Consider the following 17,556-nt stretch of genomic DNA (forward strand, 5'->3'; position numbering starts at 1 on the left):
TTCAGCCAGTGTTGGCAGGCATACTTAAAATCTGATACGTTGGGAAATACTTTGAAGAAATATTTTAATATTAGGTAAAGAATAGAGCTTTTTTGTTAATAACATGCGCAGAATTACTTACGAGAGGAAATAACGAAACACATACACACATGAACATAGAGATCTTACTTGAACTTTGCAAGAGTGCAAAACTGAGTGTAGGTCTTGAGGGAACAGGAAACGACTTCCCTCCTCCCCCTTCAATCCTGCCCCCCTACCCACCGTTCCTCCCCCTCCTCTCCTGCTCCCCTTCCTCCCTCCTCCCTCCTCCAGCACCACGCTATAGCAGCGAACTAGGCAGGCCAACTTGCAGAGTGCAGCTCAGCCTCGACAGCGGCTGCTTCCAACTGGGGGTCTTCGGAGAGCATCGCACTCCCATGTGCGCTGCTGTGCCCGCTGGATGTTGAAATCGCGCCGTGCGCCTCGCCAGGAGCCACCATGTCCAACCCAACCCACGACCCGTTCTACTCTTCTCCCTTCGGACCCTTTTACAGGAGACACTCGCCCTACATGATCCAGCCCGAGTATCGGATCTACGAGATGAACAAGCGGCTGCAGGCGCGCACAGAGGTGAGCCGACCGGACGTAACCGCTACACGGTCCCGTTTAGGTCGAGGTACCGGTAAGAGGGTGGCGGGTTGGAGAGGAGGGACGAGATGCCGGTCCGGGAGAGAAAGATGAGCCGAGAAGGTCCGTCAGGCAGGAGATACGGATATAATGCCAAAGTACCAAACATTCCTAAGGTGAAAGTAAACAGGCTCTGTCTGTAGTCTACGTTACAAGAAATAGACGTCCTCAGAAGTAAATTGTTCTAGTCCTAAAATTTTAATTTGAAGTTGGGAAATGCTGATTTGTGGAGGAGGTCCTTTTGCTTTCACGTGGCCAATTAACCTGTTAAAAATTCGCGGCTTTACTGTCATCCAAGTAAGTCACCTGAGGTTGGGATGAGCTGTAATAATAAAAGTAAGAAAATCAGCAAAAGTAGACTTTAAACATTTGAGGTCTCCAGTTTAAATATTTTAATCAGGGCACCAAGCTAAATCACGGCTGTGATTGTGGTTCTAAAATGTGGCACATTTCTAAGAGAAAGTTACGTAAAGGCTAATCATAACAAAGTTTGAAAAAAAATCCCAGAAAATATAAGAAGTCCACAAAGACTATGCAAATAGGCTATGCAGACTGAGGCAAAGTAGCCTTTTCATTGGATTTAATTAATTTGCATACATTTACATTTTGCCTGGTGTTTGCATATTTGCATATGTTTCTTCCATGTGGAGTGGAGTAGAGTTTGTCCACTGAAGTGGAGCGTTTCTGGTCTGCCTGTTCAGGACACAGATTCATCACTGCGGATTAGATTTTGTGAATGAAAGTGGCCCTGATTGCACATTTATGATTGCATGGGGTGAATTCCTTTCATGTCAGTCTGCTGATGCTTCATCTCATTGGGTGCTAAGTGTGTGTGGCATACAGTGTCATTCAGACTGAACTTTTGGTGATCCCTTTCTGAGTTGTACTGTATTGGGAGCAGCTGTCTTCAGCATCTGTTCTGTAATCACAAATGTGTAAATTTGCAGATAAAAAGTTCATCCAACATGTCAAGTTCTCCTCGCAAACAATCATTAGAGGACAACAAAAAAGCTAAATATGATAAATATCATCTTTTAATAGCCTGGCTACACATTTGTAAATATAAATATTACGGCTCAAGCAAAAAAAAATTGTCATAAATATACTTTTTTTTTACCAGTACTTTTTAGTTGACTGAATAATTCCGTCAGTGGTATGTTAGAATTTAGAAAAAAAACTCTCATTACAGTTCCCCAGAGCTCAAAGGAACCTCTTAAAAATGCCATGTGTTTTTTTTGACCCACAGTCTAATACCCCAAAGATCTTCAGTTTACTATCACAAAATGTTAAGAAAAAACAGACAAACAACATTTGAGAAGCTGGAAGACATTTAAAGCAATTAATTGCTATTTGTCAACCAAGCAACTAATAGTTTTACCTCTAAATATTTACTGTTTCAAATAATTTGACTTCTTGTTGCCTTTTGAAGCTTTTAGACTAGAATTTGAATCCCACGAGACATTTTAAACTGAGAAACATGCCCATTAAATTATTTCATGTGATGTTTTTACTGTTATTTTAGAAAAACCTTCAAAGCCGGCTGAGTTACTGCAGCAGCTTGCAGAATGGTGCTGACTTTCCTAAAGAGGAACTTGCAACTTTAAGCAGACCAAGGCAATGTTGCTGAGATGCAATGGCCCAGTCTGATGCATTATTCATACGAAGTGGTCCAAACCCCAGTGGACCTCAACTCCTGTACCACACATATGCACACGCACCAAACGGCACACGCACTTACACATGAGCAATCTCAGATTCATACACAGACATTACAAGACATTTATTTTAAAGCAACGCCGGACTCGTATACAGCCCGGACAAACATGGCATTGAGAATATAGACACACTGTACAGGCACATAGCAATTTACACCATTACCTCTCCTCAGACTAAATTATATAATTGCATGATAACATAATTAGTTGCTTTTTTTTTCTGCCGGTGTTCATTGTATGTTCGCTTCCTACTTCATCTTTTTTCTCACTTCACTCCATGGTGAGGGTGTATCATATGTCTTCTCTTTTGCGATGTTCTTATTGTTCAATTAAAATGCAGGTGGTGAATGTAATGAGGAAGGAGTAGTGTCTTATAGAAGCGAAATAAATGCTTCAAGTTTTGCAATTTGTTTGCATCCAGATGTGTAACGCAGCTCAGCTCAGGCTTTTAACAAAATTATATAGTAATTATCCTTATGAATGCAAAGTAGCCGCTGTCATTTAAGAAGAAAAAAAAACTTATTGTATACGTGGTAAAGGAAAAAGGTTGTAAAAGAAATCTCCCTCTACAAATCTACATATACAGCATAATGTCTATTTTGCCTTAACTAAGACTGAGAGTGGAAATATTATACATTCTTCATCAAGCAGACTCACTGGAGCCTTTTACTTCCTGTAAAGCGCGGTTAGCCGGTGCTGGTGTCCTAATGATGATGATGCGTGCCTGAAGGGTCATTCTATTGCTTGTTTTATCACTGGGCTGCTTGCTACTCAGTCCATCTCCTCCAAGACAACTTTAAAAGTCAGAACACATTTAGAAACAAGAGCAGTGCAGGGTCATGCTGGTGTTGTTACAAAACAGGAAGTTTGGGATGTCGCTCTCCCTCTTAAAAGAATACAGCCAAATTGTCCTGCTGGATAGTTTAAGGAATATTTTATCGAGATTTTGCTGCTAGCAGATTTTGCGGATCCATGTCCTTCAGAGTTTAATAGCCAAACTGCGAATAGTTAACTGCTGTTTTATGGAGGGAGTTTTTTAGTTTTGAAAATGTATTGGTTGGAAGCCCACAGATGACACTGTTCTAAGAATAATTGCCAAAAATGTGTTATTTCTTCCTTTAAATATGCGTCTTTGTCTTCTTCTGACCTTATTAAAACTATATAAAAAAAGAATGAACTGTTCCCTTTGCATAAGGGAATCCTACTACACCAATTAAAGAAATATTCATGTGTTATATGAGCCATGCATGAACAGAAATATGTCATTATTTTGCTGCCAAAAAGTCATCACAGGCAAAGAAATGGACACTGTGTCTTCCCGCATTTTTACATTATTTGTATGGGATCAGTAGTTAGACTTTTTAACAAATCGTAATAAAACTAAATTAACTTTTGATTAGTACCGTCAGCACTGATCACTGATATAGAGTATACATGAAATCTCTTGTTTTCAACCTGCTAGAGAGATTTGAACAGATGTAATGTGTCAGTTTATGCACTGCATATTTGCATTTTATGTCTGTGGCCACTGTCTCCAGGATGAAAACCCTTCTTAACCTGTCGTGAGAAGTAGAAGGGGTTTATTGTTGTTGTTTTGATGTACAGCATATGACACCGAACATGTAAAATCACCCAAAAGAACATACGATATTGGCTACTTCTGCTGGATTTTAGTATGAAGTGACATTATTTGACTGGGGCTGCTGCTATATTTTGTTGATCCTGTCAAAACGATTTCAAGCTTGCAAACAGCAGTCTTGTCAGAATTATCACCCGAGTAAAGATGCTTAATATCGTGAAAGAACTGCCATTGTTAAGAATAAGAATAGCTCCGAGCGTACTTAATATCGCGCTTGCTGGCAGACCGTCGAGCCAAAATGACTCACTATAGTTTGCATTCCTGCCGTTTTAAGTAGGGTTTTAATAGGGGAGCTGACTAAGCCTCAGTGTGGCATCACCTTTAAAAAGTGTTGAAGGATTCGTCTGAAGTTAGTCTTCTGTCAGAAATACTTCCAGTTGTCCTATTCATGAGTGTGCGTTTGAATTTGCTTGGCTCGTGGTGCAACTGCAGCTCCCACTGGCAGGCGCAGGACTCAAGGACTTGACACTTAGAGGAGACTTACTTACCTTGAGAGGAAGTCTGTACGACTTAGTGAAATCTATAGAAAAAACCTTCATGCAAGGGAAGAAAAGCAAATTGATAAAATTACACGGACTATTTTTATTCCTTGGGATTACTGTCTAACATGCAGTATTGCCTCATGGACTGCAAAGGTACAGCAGCGTCTTTTATCAGCTTTGGTTGTGTTTAGTGCATTAGAGTGTTTGTTATCAGTTTCTCTTCTTCTGTTTTGTGGTTTACTCTAGGCTGTACATATTTCCATATTTATGGGTTTGTTACCTGCAACCCCTTAAATGAAACCAGATGCATTGATTTGTTTAGTTTGGCTTCAAGGTGCACTTTTAGGTAGAGAACACACACACAGATATATATGCATGACATTTGTTTTCTTTCTCAATTATTCAGTCAGTTGATTAGAAAAATTTCCATCCAATGTCTTTTCTTTAGTTTACTGTAATTCAGAAAAGGAAATCGTCCCATCGGTGTATTGTTTCAGCTTCAGTTTGCTTTAAAAATGAATAATTAATTAGCTAAGTAGTAACTAAATACTATGTAGAAGTTTTTCAATACTGAGCTAATCCTTTCATCTTTGCTGTAGTGATCATGGATGTAGTGCCAGTAACTATTATACTGGAGAACATTTTAAGTTTAAATAATGAATCTCTGCTAAATTCGTTTGACATAAATCACTTTTTTTTTTATTCAAACAGCGCTTCAGAACCAAACGCTGTTCTGTTTATCGTCACATATTTAAAGAAAAGCAGCATGTCGCCTCTGATTTGAAAGCTAAAAATTCATCTATTATCAGAATATTTGCTGGATTCATTTTTGATAATCACAAATCATTAAACTAATCTTTTCAGCTGTACTACAGTGATGATAATGTCAGACCTGCAACTGGCAATGCAAACTGTTCTCTTTGATTAATTAATGATGATTTCTAGTTTATAAACTGTCTGAAAACACCAAAAGGAGAGGGGAAATTTGCAACAAAGGTAATCTATTTAAATCGATTATTTTAACTAAAAAAGAAAAAAAGCAGTTGGATTAAGTGAAGTGTGAACAAAAGCAACAAAGCTGAATTGAGAATGTGGAAAATGATTGATTTTCAAAACAGTTCCCCGTGAATTCTGATTTGTAACATGAATGCTGATAACAGATATGTCATGTTGTCAGCATTAGGCTTGTTAACACAGCAAATACTTTTATCTTTGTAATCCCGAGGAACTTTTTTATCCCCCCTCTCAGTAGCAGCCGTTTCACCTGCCATGCACCCAGAGGCACACATGGAAATAAGGAGGAATAAACGCTAACGACACAACCTGTCCTGTGTGTTTGTCTCGGATCAGGGCTCACCTTTGAACTGATAACTGTGCTGCAGCTAAAACAGTCCTGCTGCTCAGATGACTCGGGGTCTGCTTCTATCCCAACCTTATTACCTGCTCCATTCATACTTATTACCTGCCTGGCTGTATTTCTGCACGGGGCTGACTGCTATCCCATTACCTTCATTTTACACAATGTGAACCCGCTGTGACCTGGCAATCTAAACAGTCTTTGATGTGGATTTGATGCTATGCATACGGTGTGACCACATTGTTTCTGTGCTGTCGCTCGGGGGGGCCGCAGACCTCGTCGTACGGAGGCAGCTGCAGTGATTTGTGGGGGAATTTGACACTTAAGCGTATGCAAATGAGGCAGCGGATTAACATTCAGAGGAGGAGCTTGGTCGACCTCAGCTGCTGTAAGGCCATTAGCATAGAGGACATTAATATTCAGCGGCGGAGAGCGGAGACACAAAATAACACTGTAAGTAAAACTACAACACAGAGAGTGAAACAGAAGGAAAACAAAAGCATTTTAATGGAGGTGCGATAATAGTAGCTACAGGGCTGCGTTCAGAGACCTCTCTGCTGCTGCCGCTGCTGCTGACATTGGCTCTGTTGGTCACACTCTTCCTCAGCACATAGACAAGCAATCAGTAACAGTGATTGGCAGGCCATTCATTGGGTTCTTGTGTCTATTGCACATAGTTAGTCTCATTCTCATTATTCAAATGGCCCCACAGACCTGACTCATTGGCTCGACTTTGGAACTGGAGGAACTGGAGTGTTCATTATGGCCAAATCCCTTGTTCCTGTTAGGAGCAAAGTGGATCTGTTCCCATCAGCTCGACGTGTCAGATTGACATGAATAGGTTTATGATGTAGAGGTCAAGTTGGCACTGAGCTGTAAGGTTCACATAGAAGGATTAGAGATGAGCCACCAAGAACACACTTGATGATTTCTTTTAGTGAAAATTGGCTTTCACATGTTGCTTTCACAGAAAAAAGACATAAATTGCATATAATGATTGTTTTCAGCACAGATCGCGCTCCTTATACGACCATTTGGTAAATAAAAATATCAGAAACTTGTGAAAATGGACATGGGAAGACCTTCAATTTATTTATTCATCCAGGTCTTCCACTGATATTTAATGTATTATAATTTAGGCCAAAGTAGCGAGTCATCATATTTGAGGAGCAAAATCAAATAGATTTGGCAATTTTGGGCCAAACCGCACTTTGTTTCTACAATGCAGTTTCCCAATAATCTCATTCAGTTGTTTACATTGTCTTCAAGTTATCTTGAAATGTATTTTCAAGCTTTATTGATCATTAATAATAACATAAGGCAAGAGTTAGTCAGCTTAAATCAATAACGGAACACCAGAGTTGTCTGCCCCTTTTTTCTTTTAGTGTTATTGATAGATTCACAAAAGTATACATAACCCCTTCCCCACAGCAGAAAGCTTTATTCCACTGGCAGCTGAAAATCATCTAACTTTCATTCTTTAATCATCCAAATTATTACAATATTAAAAACTTTGTCCAACTTTAAGTAGTCCAGGTTGGTAATTGTGAAAATTCCCAGTTTCTTTTCTCTTTCTTTGTTGGGATATTAGAGGGTTACTAAGTAGTTTCTAACCTCACACATTTTTTTAATGAAAGAGAGAATTAATTAGACAGAATTAAACCTGAATTCTTTCTAATGACCAGCAGGGGGAGACTCTTTCGCTTGCAAAAAGTCTTTCTGTTGTACCGAAGTCTATGGGAAAACAGCTCTTCCTGCGTGCCCTCGCTTAACACTTTTGTGATGACTTAAATCGCTCTGTCTGTTTAAAATCATAGTCAATAAAACATGATGTTTATTTTTGTAAATTATGGTCACCATTGGAGACAAAAAGAAGTTCTTTACCAAAAATGAAGCGATAAATACTTGGTAACATTTTTGCAGTGCATGTGTGTGAAACCAGCAGAGAGTAATTACCAGAGAAGTGTCGAACATCGTGTTGCCCTTATCTGAACCATTACTGCTGGATTTATCTACCATCGGGAAAAACAAGCCAGTGTCACTTCAAGACTTTAAATGTGACACAGCTGAGTTTTAATCACTTTTTTAAATGATTTAAACTGCTGGACAGTCTGTAAAATCAATTGTTAGAAATTTGTTCCACATCTGGTCATTTGGTTTGGTGAAATCTGCGTCTTCTTCTTACATTGTAAATGTTTAGATGTTTATTCTCTTTTGCAGCTGAAACCACCCTCAGTGAAGCGTCGCATCTCAGTTAATGAGATGTAAAGCACTGATTGACAGTGTTGATTTTAATGATTCAATTATCAAATACATGGCAAATTAAAGATCATTTTTAGCTAGATAAACACATTATGCTGCATTTATGCTTCTTCCTACACATGAAAAAGGAAAACAAAGGAGAAAAAGCTAAATAGCTCAAATAAGTGTGCACCATTTGTTATTTACTTGGAATAAACAGCATTATTATTTATTCCTCTATCAACCAAATCTCTAATATGTGTTGTTATTGTGATTCAATGCCTTATTGACAACGAACAGACATCTGCTTTTGTGGATTCGTAAAATGCTGCGGAGCTCTTAACATTAAAAACAAAAACATTTTGGATTTTCATAATGTTGCCAGTCACTGAAAGGACTGAATCACATTAGCTTCTGCTTCCCTTAGTTAACGCCCCGCTAACATCCCCTTAGGTTAATTAAAGAATAATACTGCTAAAAGGTGAAGCAGCCAGGGTGATAGTTTTGAAAAGAAATGGTAACCTCTTCCTCAGAAAACTGGTCATAGCTGAATACCATTTGTCTATTTATTATTTCATTCCTTAGAAAGCTGCTGTCTGGTGTGAAAACATTGAATAGAGACACAAAAGGACTTTCTTGAGATGTCCACTGTCCACTTTTATACAACGTTAAGGATGAGAGTAATTAATGTGTTTTTTTTTTTTATACAGCCTGCAGTGTAAAAACTCATTAATTATTTATTAATTAAATCTAATCATAATGTTATTTATCTTAGATATTAAGATACATTTATGAATCCTTGGAGGAGAAACTTTTTTTTTTTTATTAATAACGAAATGGACGCAAGATCACAGGAGACAATGCATAACACCAAAGTAACTGTAGTAACTCAACAACATACAAACTACTGCATCTTAAGTCTTCATGATTTCTCCTGCCATTAAATAATGTCTATAAAAATAGGAATTATCAAGATTGTTATGCTAAGACCGTATTACAGTACATGTCAGTTGTTTAGTCTCAGTGATCAATTGTTATTAATAATTAATTATTGGATTGGGTTTCTAGGTCCCCTGGCTTTAGAGAGTTCTACGGTGAGATCCGGCTCATTGTTTAGTTATCTAGCCTGCAACTCTTCTGTTCTTATAATGCAGTTTTTGCCAATATCCACCAACCCACTGCACCTGCTCAGCACCAAGTAGCAGGCAGAAATACTAAGCAGAGAGTAAAGACCAGTGGAAAATGTAAAAAAATAAAATAAACAACAACCCAAAAAACCCTAAACATAATGAAACTAAGTCTACAAATCTCCACATCTGTAAATCCATTATTCCCTGATTTGGCATTTGTGTGATGATGGTGAAGAGTGCTCTCAATATGTTGGTCCAAAGTCTCCCATAGATGTCAAATTGGGTTGTAATCTGGTGACTGCAAAGGTCATAGCTTATGACTCACATTATTTTCACACACGTCAAACACATCAATGACCACTTGGGCCCTGTGGATGGTGGCATTATTTTTTCTCGAAGAGACCACTCCCATCAGGAATGTTTCATCATAAGCTAAGGGAGATAACTCAGAACGTCTCAGTATTGATTTGCAGTGGTTTGTCTCTCCAAGGGGACAAGTGGACTCAAAACATGAGAGCCCGATGCCTCTGACAGCATAACAGAGCCACCGGATCAAGTTTTTTAATTTATCACCTGTCTGTATGTCACAGTCTGTTTCAACTGACACAAGTGGTCAAAACAACAACAACAAATACAGGTTTTTTAGGTTTAATATGTCCATCCATTTTATTAATAGCGTAGCCAAAAGTGTGTTACCCATGGGGTCTGAAGCCTATCACATGTGACACAAGTCAAGATGGGGGGTACTCCCAAAGGGGTTGACACTCATTCGTAGGGCTAACAGTAGAAACAGTCACACACACACAGCCACCTTAGAATCACCACTTAAACATGACTTTGGGCTCTAGAAGAAAACTGAAACCCACTCAAATGAACATAAGACGTTAAACCTCTAAAGTGAAGTGCTTTTAAAGTAAGAGATATGGACTTCAATATGTAAAAAGCACAAATCTCATTTAAGAACACAGTGATATTCACTCATCAAACTTTTTAGATCACTAAATCACCAAGACTGAACTATGGGTTGAACTCTCCCTTTGGTCCTTTCCTTGAAAAATATTTCTACTGAATCATAAGTCAAGCTGAACTTTGAACAAGAGGAAAATATTGTATTTATTTAAAATGTGACATTCATATTTGTAATAATCTCCCTCTTTTCTTTTGGGGTAAAGCAGTGGGGTTATATTTGTGGGTTGTGGAAAAAGTAGTATAGCTGATGCAACTGACATTTCATAAGGTTATCTGCCTTAAAATCAAACATATCAATGAATTAATAATAAAGTACTTTATGTGACTCCGCATTTCATTTTTACATATATTACATATATATATGTTTATTTACATGTTGATTTTAACATAATTTTTTTAATGTAAGTTGTTAAAGTAGACAAATTTGGATATGATGTGTGTGTATGAGTAATGCTATACTGCAAATGGGATGCTCTCAGAGGATGTTTCCAGAAAATCATATAAAGCGAAAAAAAAAAAAGACCTCTGGTCAAATCGCAAGCGTCAGTCACATCCAGCAGGATGCTGAGACAATAGACCCACCTTTTTCCTGGCCCTTTCCCATGGTTCCTTCCAGGCTGCAGTGTTGCTCAGATAACAGGGAAGACAGACGGGTCTGTAGTCTGTTCGTGTCCTGTTGTTCTGCCTCCCTGATGTAGTTAGGCAGGCTGTCCTGAAACGGAAAGGTCACAGGTTGAAATTTTGAACTTGAATAACTTTCAGTTGACGGGCTTAAAATTAGTCATGTTTCCTGAGAAAGAATGCAATGAATGAAAATGTTGTCTGTTTGAAGCACTTTTCTTTTTTCTTTTTTTAAGACCATGTCCAAGTAGTTACACTCCAGTGTTAAAGTTTAATGTTAAATTTGATTCAAGACAGCAGAGACAGCAGAGTCTTGGCAATGTAAGGATATTTAAATTTGACAGTTAGAACAAATTTTGCTGTATAAGCTACAGGTTTACAAATGAAATATATACAAAATTACTGAAATATATAAAAACGAATAGTAATTACTGATTAAACAAGCTGATAAGAATATTATTCACTGTCTTTATTTACACTGAAACCTAATAATGAGCTCCTTAGTCCTCTAACACTGATTTGCAGTGTTGTGTTATTGAAAGCACTGCAATTCTAGCTGCATAATGTTTGAGTGGCTCCACAGAAGAAAAAGGTTCAACAGTGGGTACAGTGAACTCAGGGAGGCACACTGTACTTCAGCTTCTGCTCAGTTTCTGGGCGTTTCGTCATTTTGCTGATCAGCTGTTCGCTCTGATGTAGTTTTTCCTTTGAGATGAATTTACTGACTTATTCTGGATTGCATACTGTTTTCATTTATATATTTTTTTATATGCTCATTTAGCCAGAGAACATGCCTGGGCATGCATGCCTTTTCTTCAGCTTCTATATCTCCCAGGCATGAATATGAAACAACATCCTTCAGATACTAAAGCTCACACATTGCATGTAAACAAGCCCCCAGCCCTCCGGAAGTGTCACTAAGCAAGACACTGAATGTATATGCCTCTAAGAGTATTACACTGGTCTCTGATCTTGCAAAAGGAAGATTTGATTTTCAAGAAATTTATCATCGTCCTTCTTATGCTGGCACACACAAAATGTTGGTTTTGAGTGATTATTACAGATTATGCTCTCAGTCATAGAACATCAGACTCATTTCTAATCCAATGAAGTCGCATTCACTGTCGATCTAGCTTGAAATGTGACAAGAGCTCAGGCTTTAACACAATAAGGACAGTGTTATGAATATGTGCACTGTATATCCAGTTTAAATAGAAATTTGTGCTTAAAACATTTGTGTGTTTTATCATTTTTTTGTTTAGAAATGCTTTTCCTGAGATCTCTTTTGATAAATTTATGAGTGTGTCTATGAAAAGGTGATTAAGAAAATAAAAGCAAATATAAAACTTTGCACTATCCCTATAGTTTACAGCTACAATTAATTTAACTCAATTCATTTTAGTCTATCACTTAGCCTATTTAGCGTTCCCTTGCTCATTTCACAGTTTAAAATGTCTTTTCTTTTAATTAAATTTAAGTGAATTAAAGCTTAATATGTTTTGTGAAGACCTGTAAAAACTTCTTATGTTCTCTAAGTTCCTGTTTCAAGTGCAGCACGTCAGTCATTGCGCTCGTTTCATCAGCCGAACGAGCAACAGGTGAGATTGCAAAGCGAGCACTAACAACAGCAGGAGGGCACACGCACAAACTTAACAATACCAGTGGATTTGATGAAATCCAGTATCGATCAAGCGTCTCGCTCCACAGTGTTGAGGAACTATTCCCTGTTGTTTGTTTATTAGTCTAATTAGCACAGTGGAGAGAAAGAAAGGCTGCATGGGTAGCTCCGTGTTGGTGCGTCCAAACCAGAACCTGGAACCGCACTTTCTTGTTTATTTTAATTTCTTATGGTTGTAAAGAATCATTTTCTTTTTGTGCTTTCTCATTTATTCATGCATCTTGTTGTTTCAACATTTTCCATCGATATTGATGTTTGTTGTTACTAAACATGGCAGCTGTGCAGGTTTTACGAGCACATTTCAGCATTTTTTATGTGCAAACCTACAGCTAATGATTGTGAATATTTGCTTGTTCATTTTATATGACAAATTCAAGGATTCCAAAGAAATATCTTTAATTACCATGTGTTTTTAAATAATCAATAATCCAAGGATATATAAAACATCCAAGATGCTTATAACGAATAAAACCAAAGTTAAGGAAATCCTTTAATTTAGTATTTTCGAAACTGGTTTTAGTTTGAGACCCCCCGTGGGGATCACAAGGTAAATCTGACGTGTCACTGTATAATTGCCAAGTTGGGACATATTTTTCAGCTTATGCCTGCTTCTACTTATTTCTTGTAAAGGTCTTAAATCTCATGGCAGATACACAAGATGATAAGTGAAGTTTATTTTCTGTCTTGTAAAAAGAAGGGAAACAATACTTCTGATACAAGCAACCCGTGAAAGGACCATTGGATCTTTTTGAATCTGTTTGTCATTGTACAGTGACAACAGGGAAAACAGTAGTAGGAGAAATATTGCCATTGTGCACAATTAACTTAAAATATTGCTGCCTTTGAAATGGTTCCTTCAAAGATGGGGACCGGGGCTTGAACCATTCAGACACAGCTGCTGTTAACAGTTAATAGTGTGTTAAGACAGCAATAAAACGGCAATAAGATGAAGTCAGTTGCATGCCCTGTGTTTGTGATAACATGGTGGTTAACTGAAAAAAAAATCCCAAAAATTTACATAAATGTCTTTATATCCAGAGTCTAGCCAGACCCTCATAGATTTGAAACAGAGTGTCAGAAATTCCTCCGTGAATAGTGATGTAGTTGTTACAGCATGGTAATTTAACTGCAAATGACATAGGTGTTCAACAATTTTGCTGTTATATGGGAAAGCAACCAGAATACAACTATTGCTGAGGTGGTTACCAACAGGTCCCACAAAAACGATCACAGTGCTTTTACTCATTTAAACTCTGTCTGTGTGGCATTTTCAAAGCACAGTTGTGTAGAACTTGATTTTTAAAGATTTTGCCAATGTCTTTAGCAGGTTTCAGGAGGAGGAGGTAACAGGAGGGTTGAGCAGGAGAGTTGTATTACTGCTGCTGTGGGGATCAGTCCTGCCCCTTCACCTTTGGGGTGAAAGCCAGAAGCGTTGAAGTAATTCTGATTCATTCATGTTTCCTGCTTTAAAACAGCAGACAAATAAGTTCTGTGTATTAACCCTGACCTTAAACTGACACTTTAACACAAAAAGTGGTATCTGAGCTATGCCTCTGACTGCTGCCTGTGATGTCTAACGCTGAAAAATGAAGACTAGAAAAGATACCTAAGTAAAGTGGCAGACATGCAACCCAACATGGGAATATCTTTGCTTATTTCATATATGGGTAGAAAGGTCATTCCTCGGGAATGTGCGCCGGCTGTTCAAGGGCAATGACTTCTCTCCCACTGCACTCATTTCTCTTAATTTGCATAATGCTCTGCTGGTGGCTGTACGGTGGCCAAATGCAGCAACATGTTAGGTCTGCATTATATAAAAACACTTAGAACCCGGGAGGGTAAGCCTGCATTGATATCAAACATCGGTGTGTGATGACACTCTTGACATGATTAAAGTGGTGTTGTTTATGCAATCTAAAAGAGAGTTTTTCCGTCGTCACACTGAGGACTCCCTGAAAGATACAGCCCTGTGCTCCAGGGGAAGCTGTGACTTTGGTTTTGTTGCGCTTTCAGTTCAAATGGCAATGATTTGCAAAACCGGGAAATTAAATTTTATATTTAATTTTATTGCACTTTAGGCTCTTGAAGTCTGATTTTTTCAATGTAGAAATGCATTTAGGTTACAGTTTATTTGATTTGCTGATGAAAGAATATAGAAATCATCAAAACATTCAAGTCTGTATCGGCATCATTAGGTTCCTTTTTTGTCCATCAGACCAACCCCCCAAATTTCCAGTTTATAGTTAAATTAAATGGGATTAGAAGTAGGAAATCCTCATATTTTGCAAGTTATTCCAGCAAAGGTTTTATATTTGCATGCTTGTTAAATAACTTAGATGATCAATCAACCTTGTGATTAAATTATCTACCAGATTAACACTTAGTTGGATTCTAGTATGGACATTTCGGGAGGAAGCTAAATTTATATAGATATTTTCAGTCAAGGTATTGCCTCAGAACTCGTGAAAATGACAATCATTCACCAGAAGCATTTTTTATTAGACTTTGACATGTGTTACTTGTCAGTGGCCTTCACCGTACAATGAAAACAAACACTACCTTGCTAAAGATCATTCTCAGACACCCAGTGAGTTTTTGCTTCTTTTATGTTGTTATGCTCCTCGATACCTTGAAGCTGTTTGAGTCTTTCACAACAAAACTTTCTTGGCCCACCAGTCAGCTGCGCTACGTGGTATTCAGGAGTTGAATGGGGTTTTAGACATCGGCAATTCTCCAAGGTCAGGTCCCAGACACGCCTACACTCTTGGAGGCTTTTCTGTCACAAGAGGCTGGAAGCAACAATGAAGAAATAGAGACTAACAAAAGCTTCCTGGGAGAATGGTTCATGTTAAACTTACAGATGTTAAGGGTGTGAGGACCGAACGATACAGAGGGAAAGAAAATGAGGTCATGCCATGTGTGTAAATCTCTATGTACTTTATGGTAAACAAAAATGTTCTAAATATATTCGTTTATTTGTGTTTTGTATACTCATACTTGGCGTATTGTTGAGTGTTTCCACAGACAGTAAAACTTAGTGTCATCTGCCTATCAATCCTGTATGGACATTTCTTTATGCGAGCACTTAACCCACAGCTCTGTTGCTATTTACTGAGGATCCTCCCTATGCTGTCCCTCCAATCCTCTGGATATCCCACAAATCCCCGAGGTTCTGGCCCGTGCTGGTGATTTGTGGTTGGCTAGTGGGCAATTGACACATTGATAAATCCCCCGCAGATGAGGTGCGATCCGTTTGAATCAATAGAGCCTTATCGGCTGACGGCCGTCACGGCCGCATCCGTGTCAGTTCACCACGGGTCCCTCGGAGTGGGCCTGATTTGTACCATTTGACAACAAACATCGTCACGCCACGTGGTTTGTCAGAGAGTCCACGGGCATAATGAAGGCAGAACGCCGTCTGTCAGCAAACCGCATCAGACAGAAGACAGACAGTGAGAGGGAGGTGGATATGAAAGAAACTGGTGGAGATAATAAAAAAAAAAGACTGATAGGATATTACAAGACGGAACAGTGCGGGCTTCTTTTTTCATAGTAAATATATGTCATTTACAATTTTATAACCTGCTACCAATCACAGCCTAAAAAAAAAAGCTCCTGACATTTCTTGCTGTACAACACTGAAAAGCTCCTCTGTGTACGGTTTTGCTTGAGCCAGAGGATTCATATGGTTTGTGTCCACTGGCCAGGCTTTAGCTGTTCTCCAGCCTGCCTGGCTTCGGTCCAACTTCTCCTCTGTCTTTAGATCCGAGCCAAACCTGGACGGTCCACAGCTTAGCCAGCCACGTTTCACAATTTGGCAGTGCACTGGCCAAAAGCTGCTCAAAAGCTCCAGTTTGGAGGATTAATGGTTACTGAGTCTAAATAGAACTTCTCATGGATATAATGGAAAAGTTTGAGCTACATTTAGCTTTATTAGCTAGCACTACTAAAAGTGTATTTAATTTAGAAAATAAGTGAGTTGGGGAAGAGCAATGAAACTGCCAAGTCCCATGGGTTGTATTGTTGTGAATTCCGAAACTAAATGCTGGTCATGCACATGAAATATGCTTGTTATTTTCAGATTCCTCTGTTGTCTGGGTGGGAGGCTTTTCAACAGAGACACAAGCTAAACCATATCATCTATGGCTGAACCCTGCTGGGCAGAGCAGAGCTAATGGAGACAAGACAATAGACACACCGCTGTCAACTCTGCTCTTTGTGAAATAAATGCTCTTTTTTTTTAGCGTGGTTGCAGGGCTGAGCCAAATATCAGTCGACTGCCAAAATGAACTATATTGAGTTAGAGCAGAAAATATTATTTTTTAAAAAGGTTCAGTTTGAGGGAAATCTTGAAAACAGAATGGCAAGGGAATTGTTTGAAAATATTAAAAGTAAAAGTGAGTTCACCATTGTGAAACGCAAAATTTAAGCCATTGTGAGTGAATTGCAGTTTTAACTCAGAAAGAGAAGTGAACTAACCTTCCTTTGCAAACCTGTGTAAGGGGGATTTTAAGAAAGACGTTCTGTAAAACAGGGGAAGCTTAAGTGAAACACTCTTCATTAAAACAGTGAGAGGAGGCTTAATGAATATCGAGTCTCTAACACAGAGTGATGGGAGCCCTCAGGATGACAACACTCGAAAAATTATCTCCAACACTAAATCCAGGCAGTTTATGTCAAAATGGGAATCATGCTTTTATATTAAAATCCTCTTTTAGCCGTGGTTCAACAGTTCAAAGTTCAACAGAGTCTGTTCAGATGCGATGCTGCTTATTGTCTGCCACTAGAAAACATTAATTTGTGGAAATTAAAGGGTAAGGCGTATGATGTTCCCCATTTTTTCATAATGCGACCCAAAATCAGCATTGAATTTGGCTTAAAGCTTGATCATCTGTGCCACTGACAGTGGTGTGAAAGAAGACTTTAAAATACTCCATTCCAACACTCCAGTACCAAAGGTACTTAAGTAAATTACTCTGCAGGCAGTAGAAGGCACTGATGCAATGCTTTGTAAGTTCTATTTTAATGCTGCATTTGGTTTTAAGGTGAGATCATTTA

The 17,556-nt window shown here is 38.5% G+C and overlaps 1 protein-coding gene across 5 annotated transcripts in view; it reads left to right on the forward strand.

Moving 5' to 3' along the window:
• The first annotated feature begins 315 nt into the window (after positions 1 to 315).
• Positions 316 to 17,556, forward strand: part of ldb2a (LIM domain binding 2a) — a 113,794-nt gene continuing 96,553 nt past the window's right edge. For all 5 annotated transcript variants that reach the window (XM_085416269.1, XM_085416277.1, XM_085416244.1 and 2 more), the window contains exon 1: positions 316 to 609. In XM_085416269.1, coding sequence (XP_085272395.1) covers positions 478 to 609 — 132 coding nt within the window. In that variant the 5' untranslated portion in view covers positions 316 to 477. The remainder of the gene's footprint in view (positions 610 to 17,556) is intronic.

Source organism: Rhamphochromis longiceps, linkage group LG2 (genome assembly GCF_057381845.1).
Source record: "Rhamphochromis longiceps isolate RC_006_pf linkage group LG2, R_longiceps_female_GT1.1, whole genome shotgun sequence".
Lineage (NCBI taxonomy): Eukaryota > Metazoa > Chordata > Actinopteri > Cichliformes > Cichlidae > Rhamphochromis > Rhamphochromis longiceps.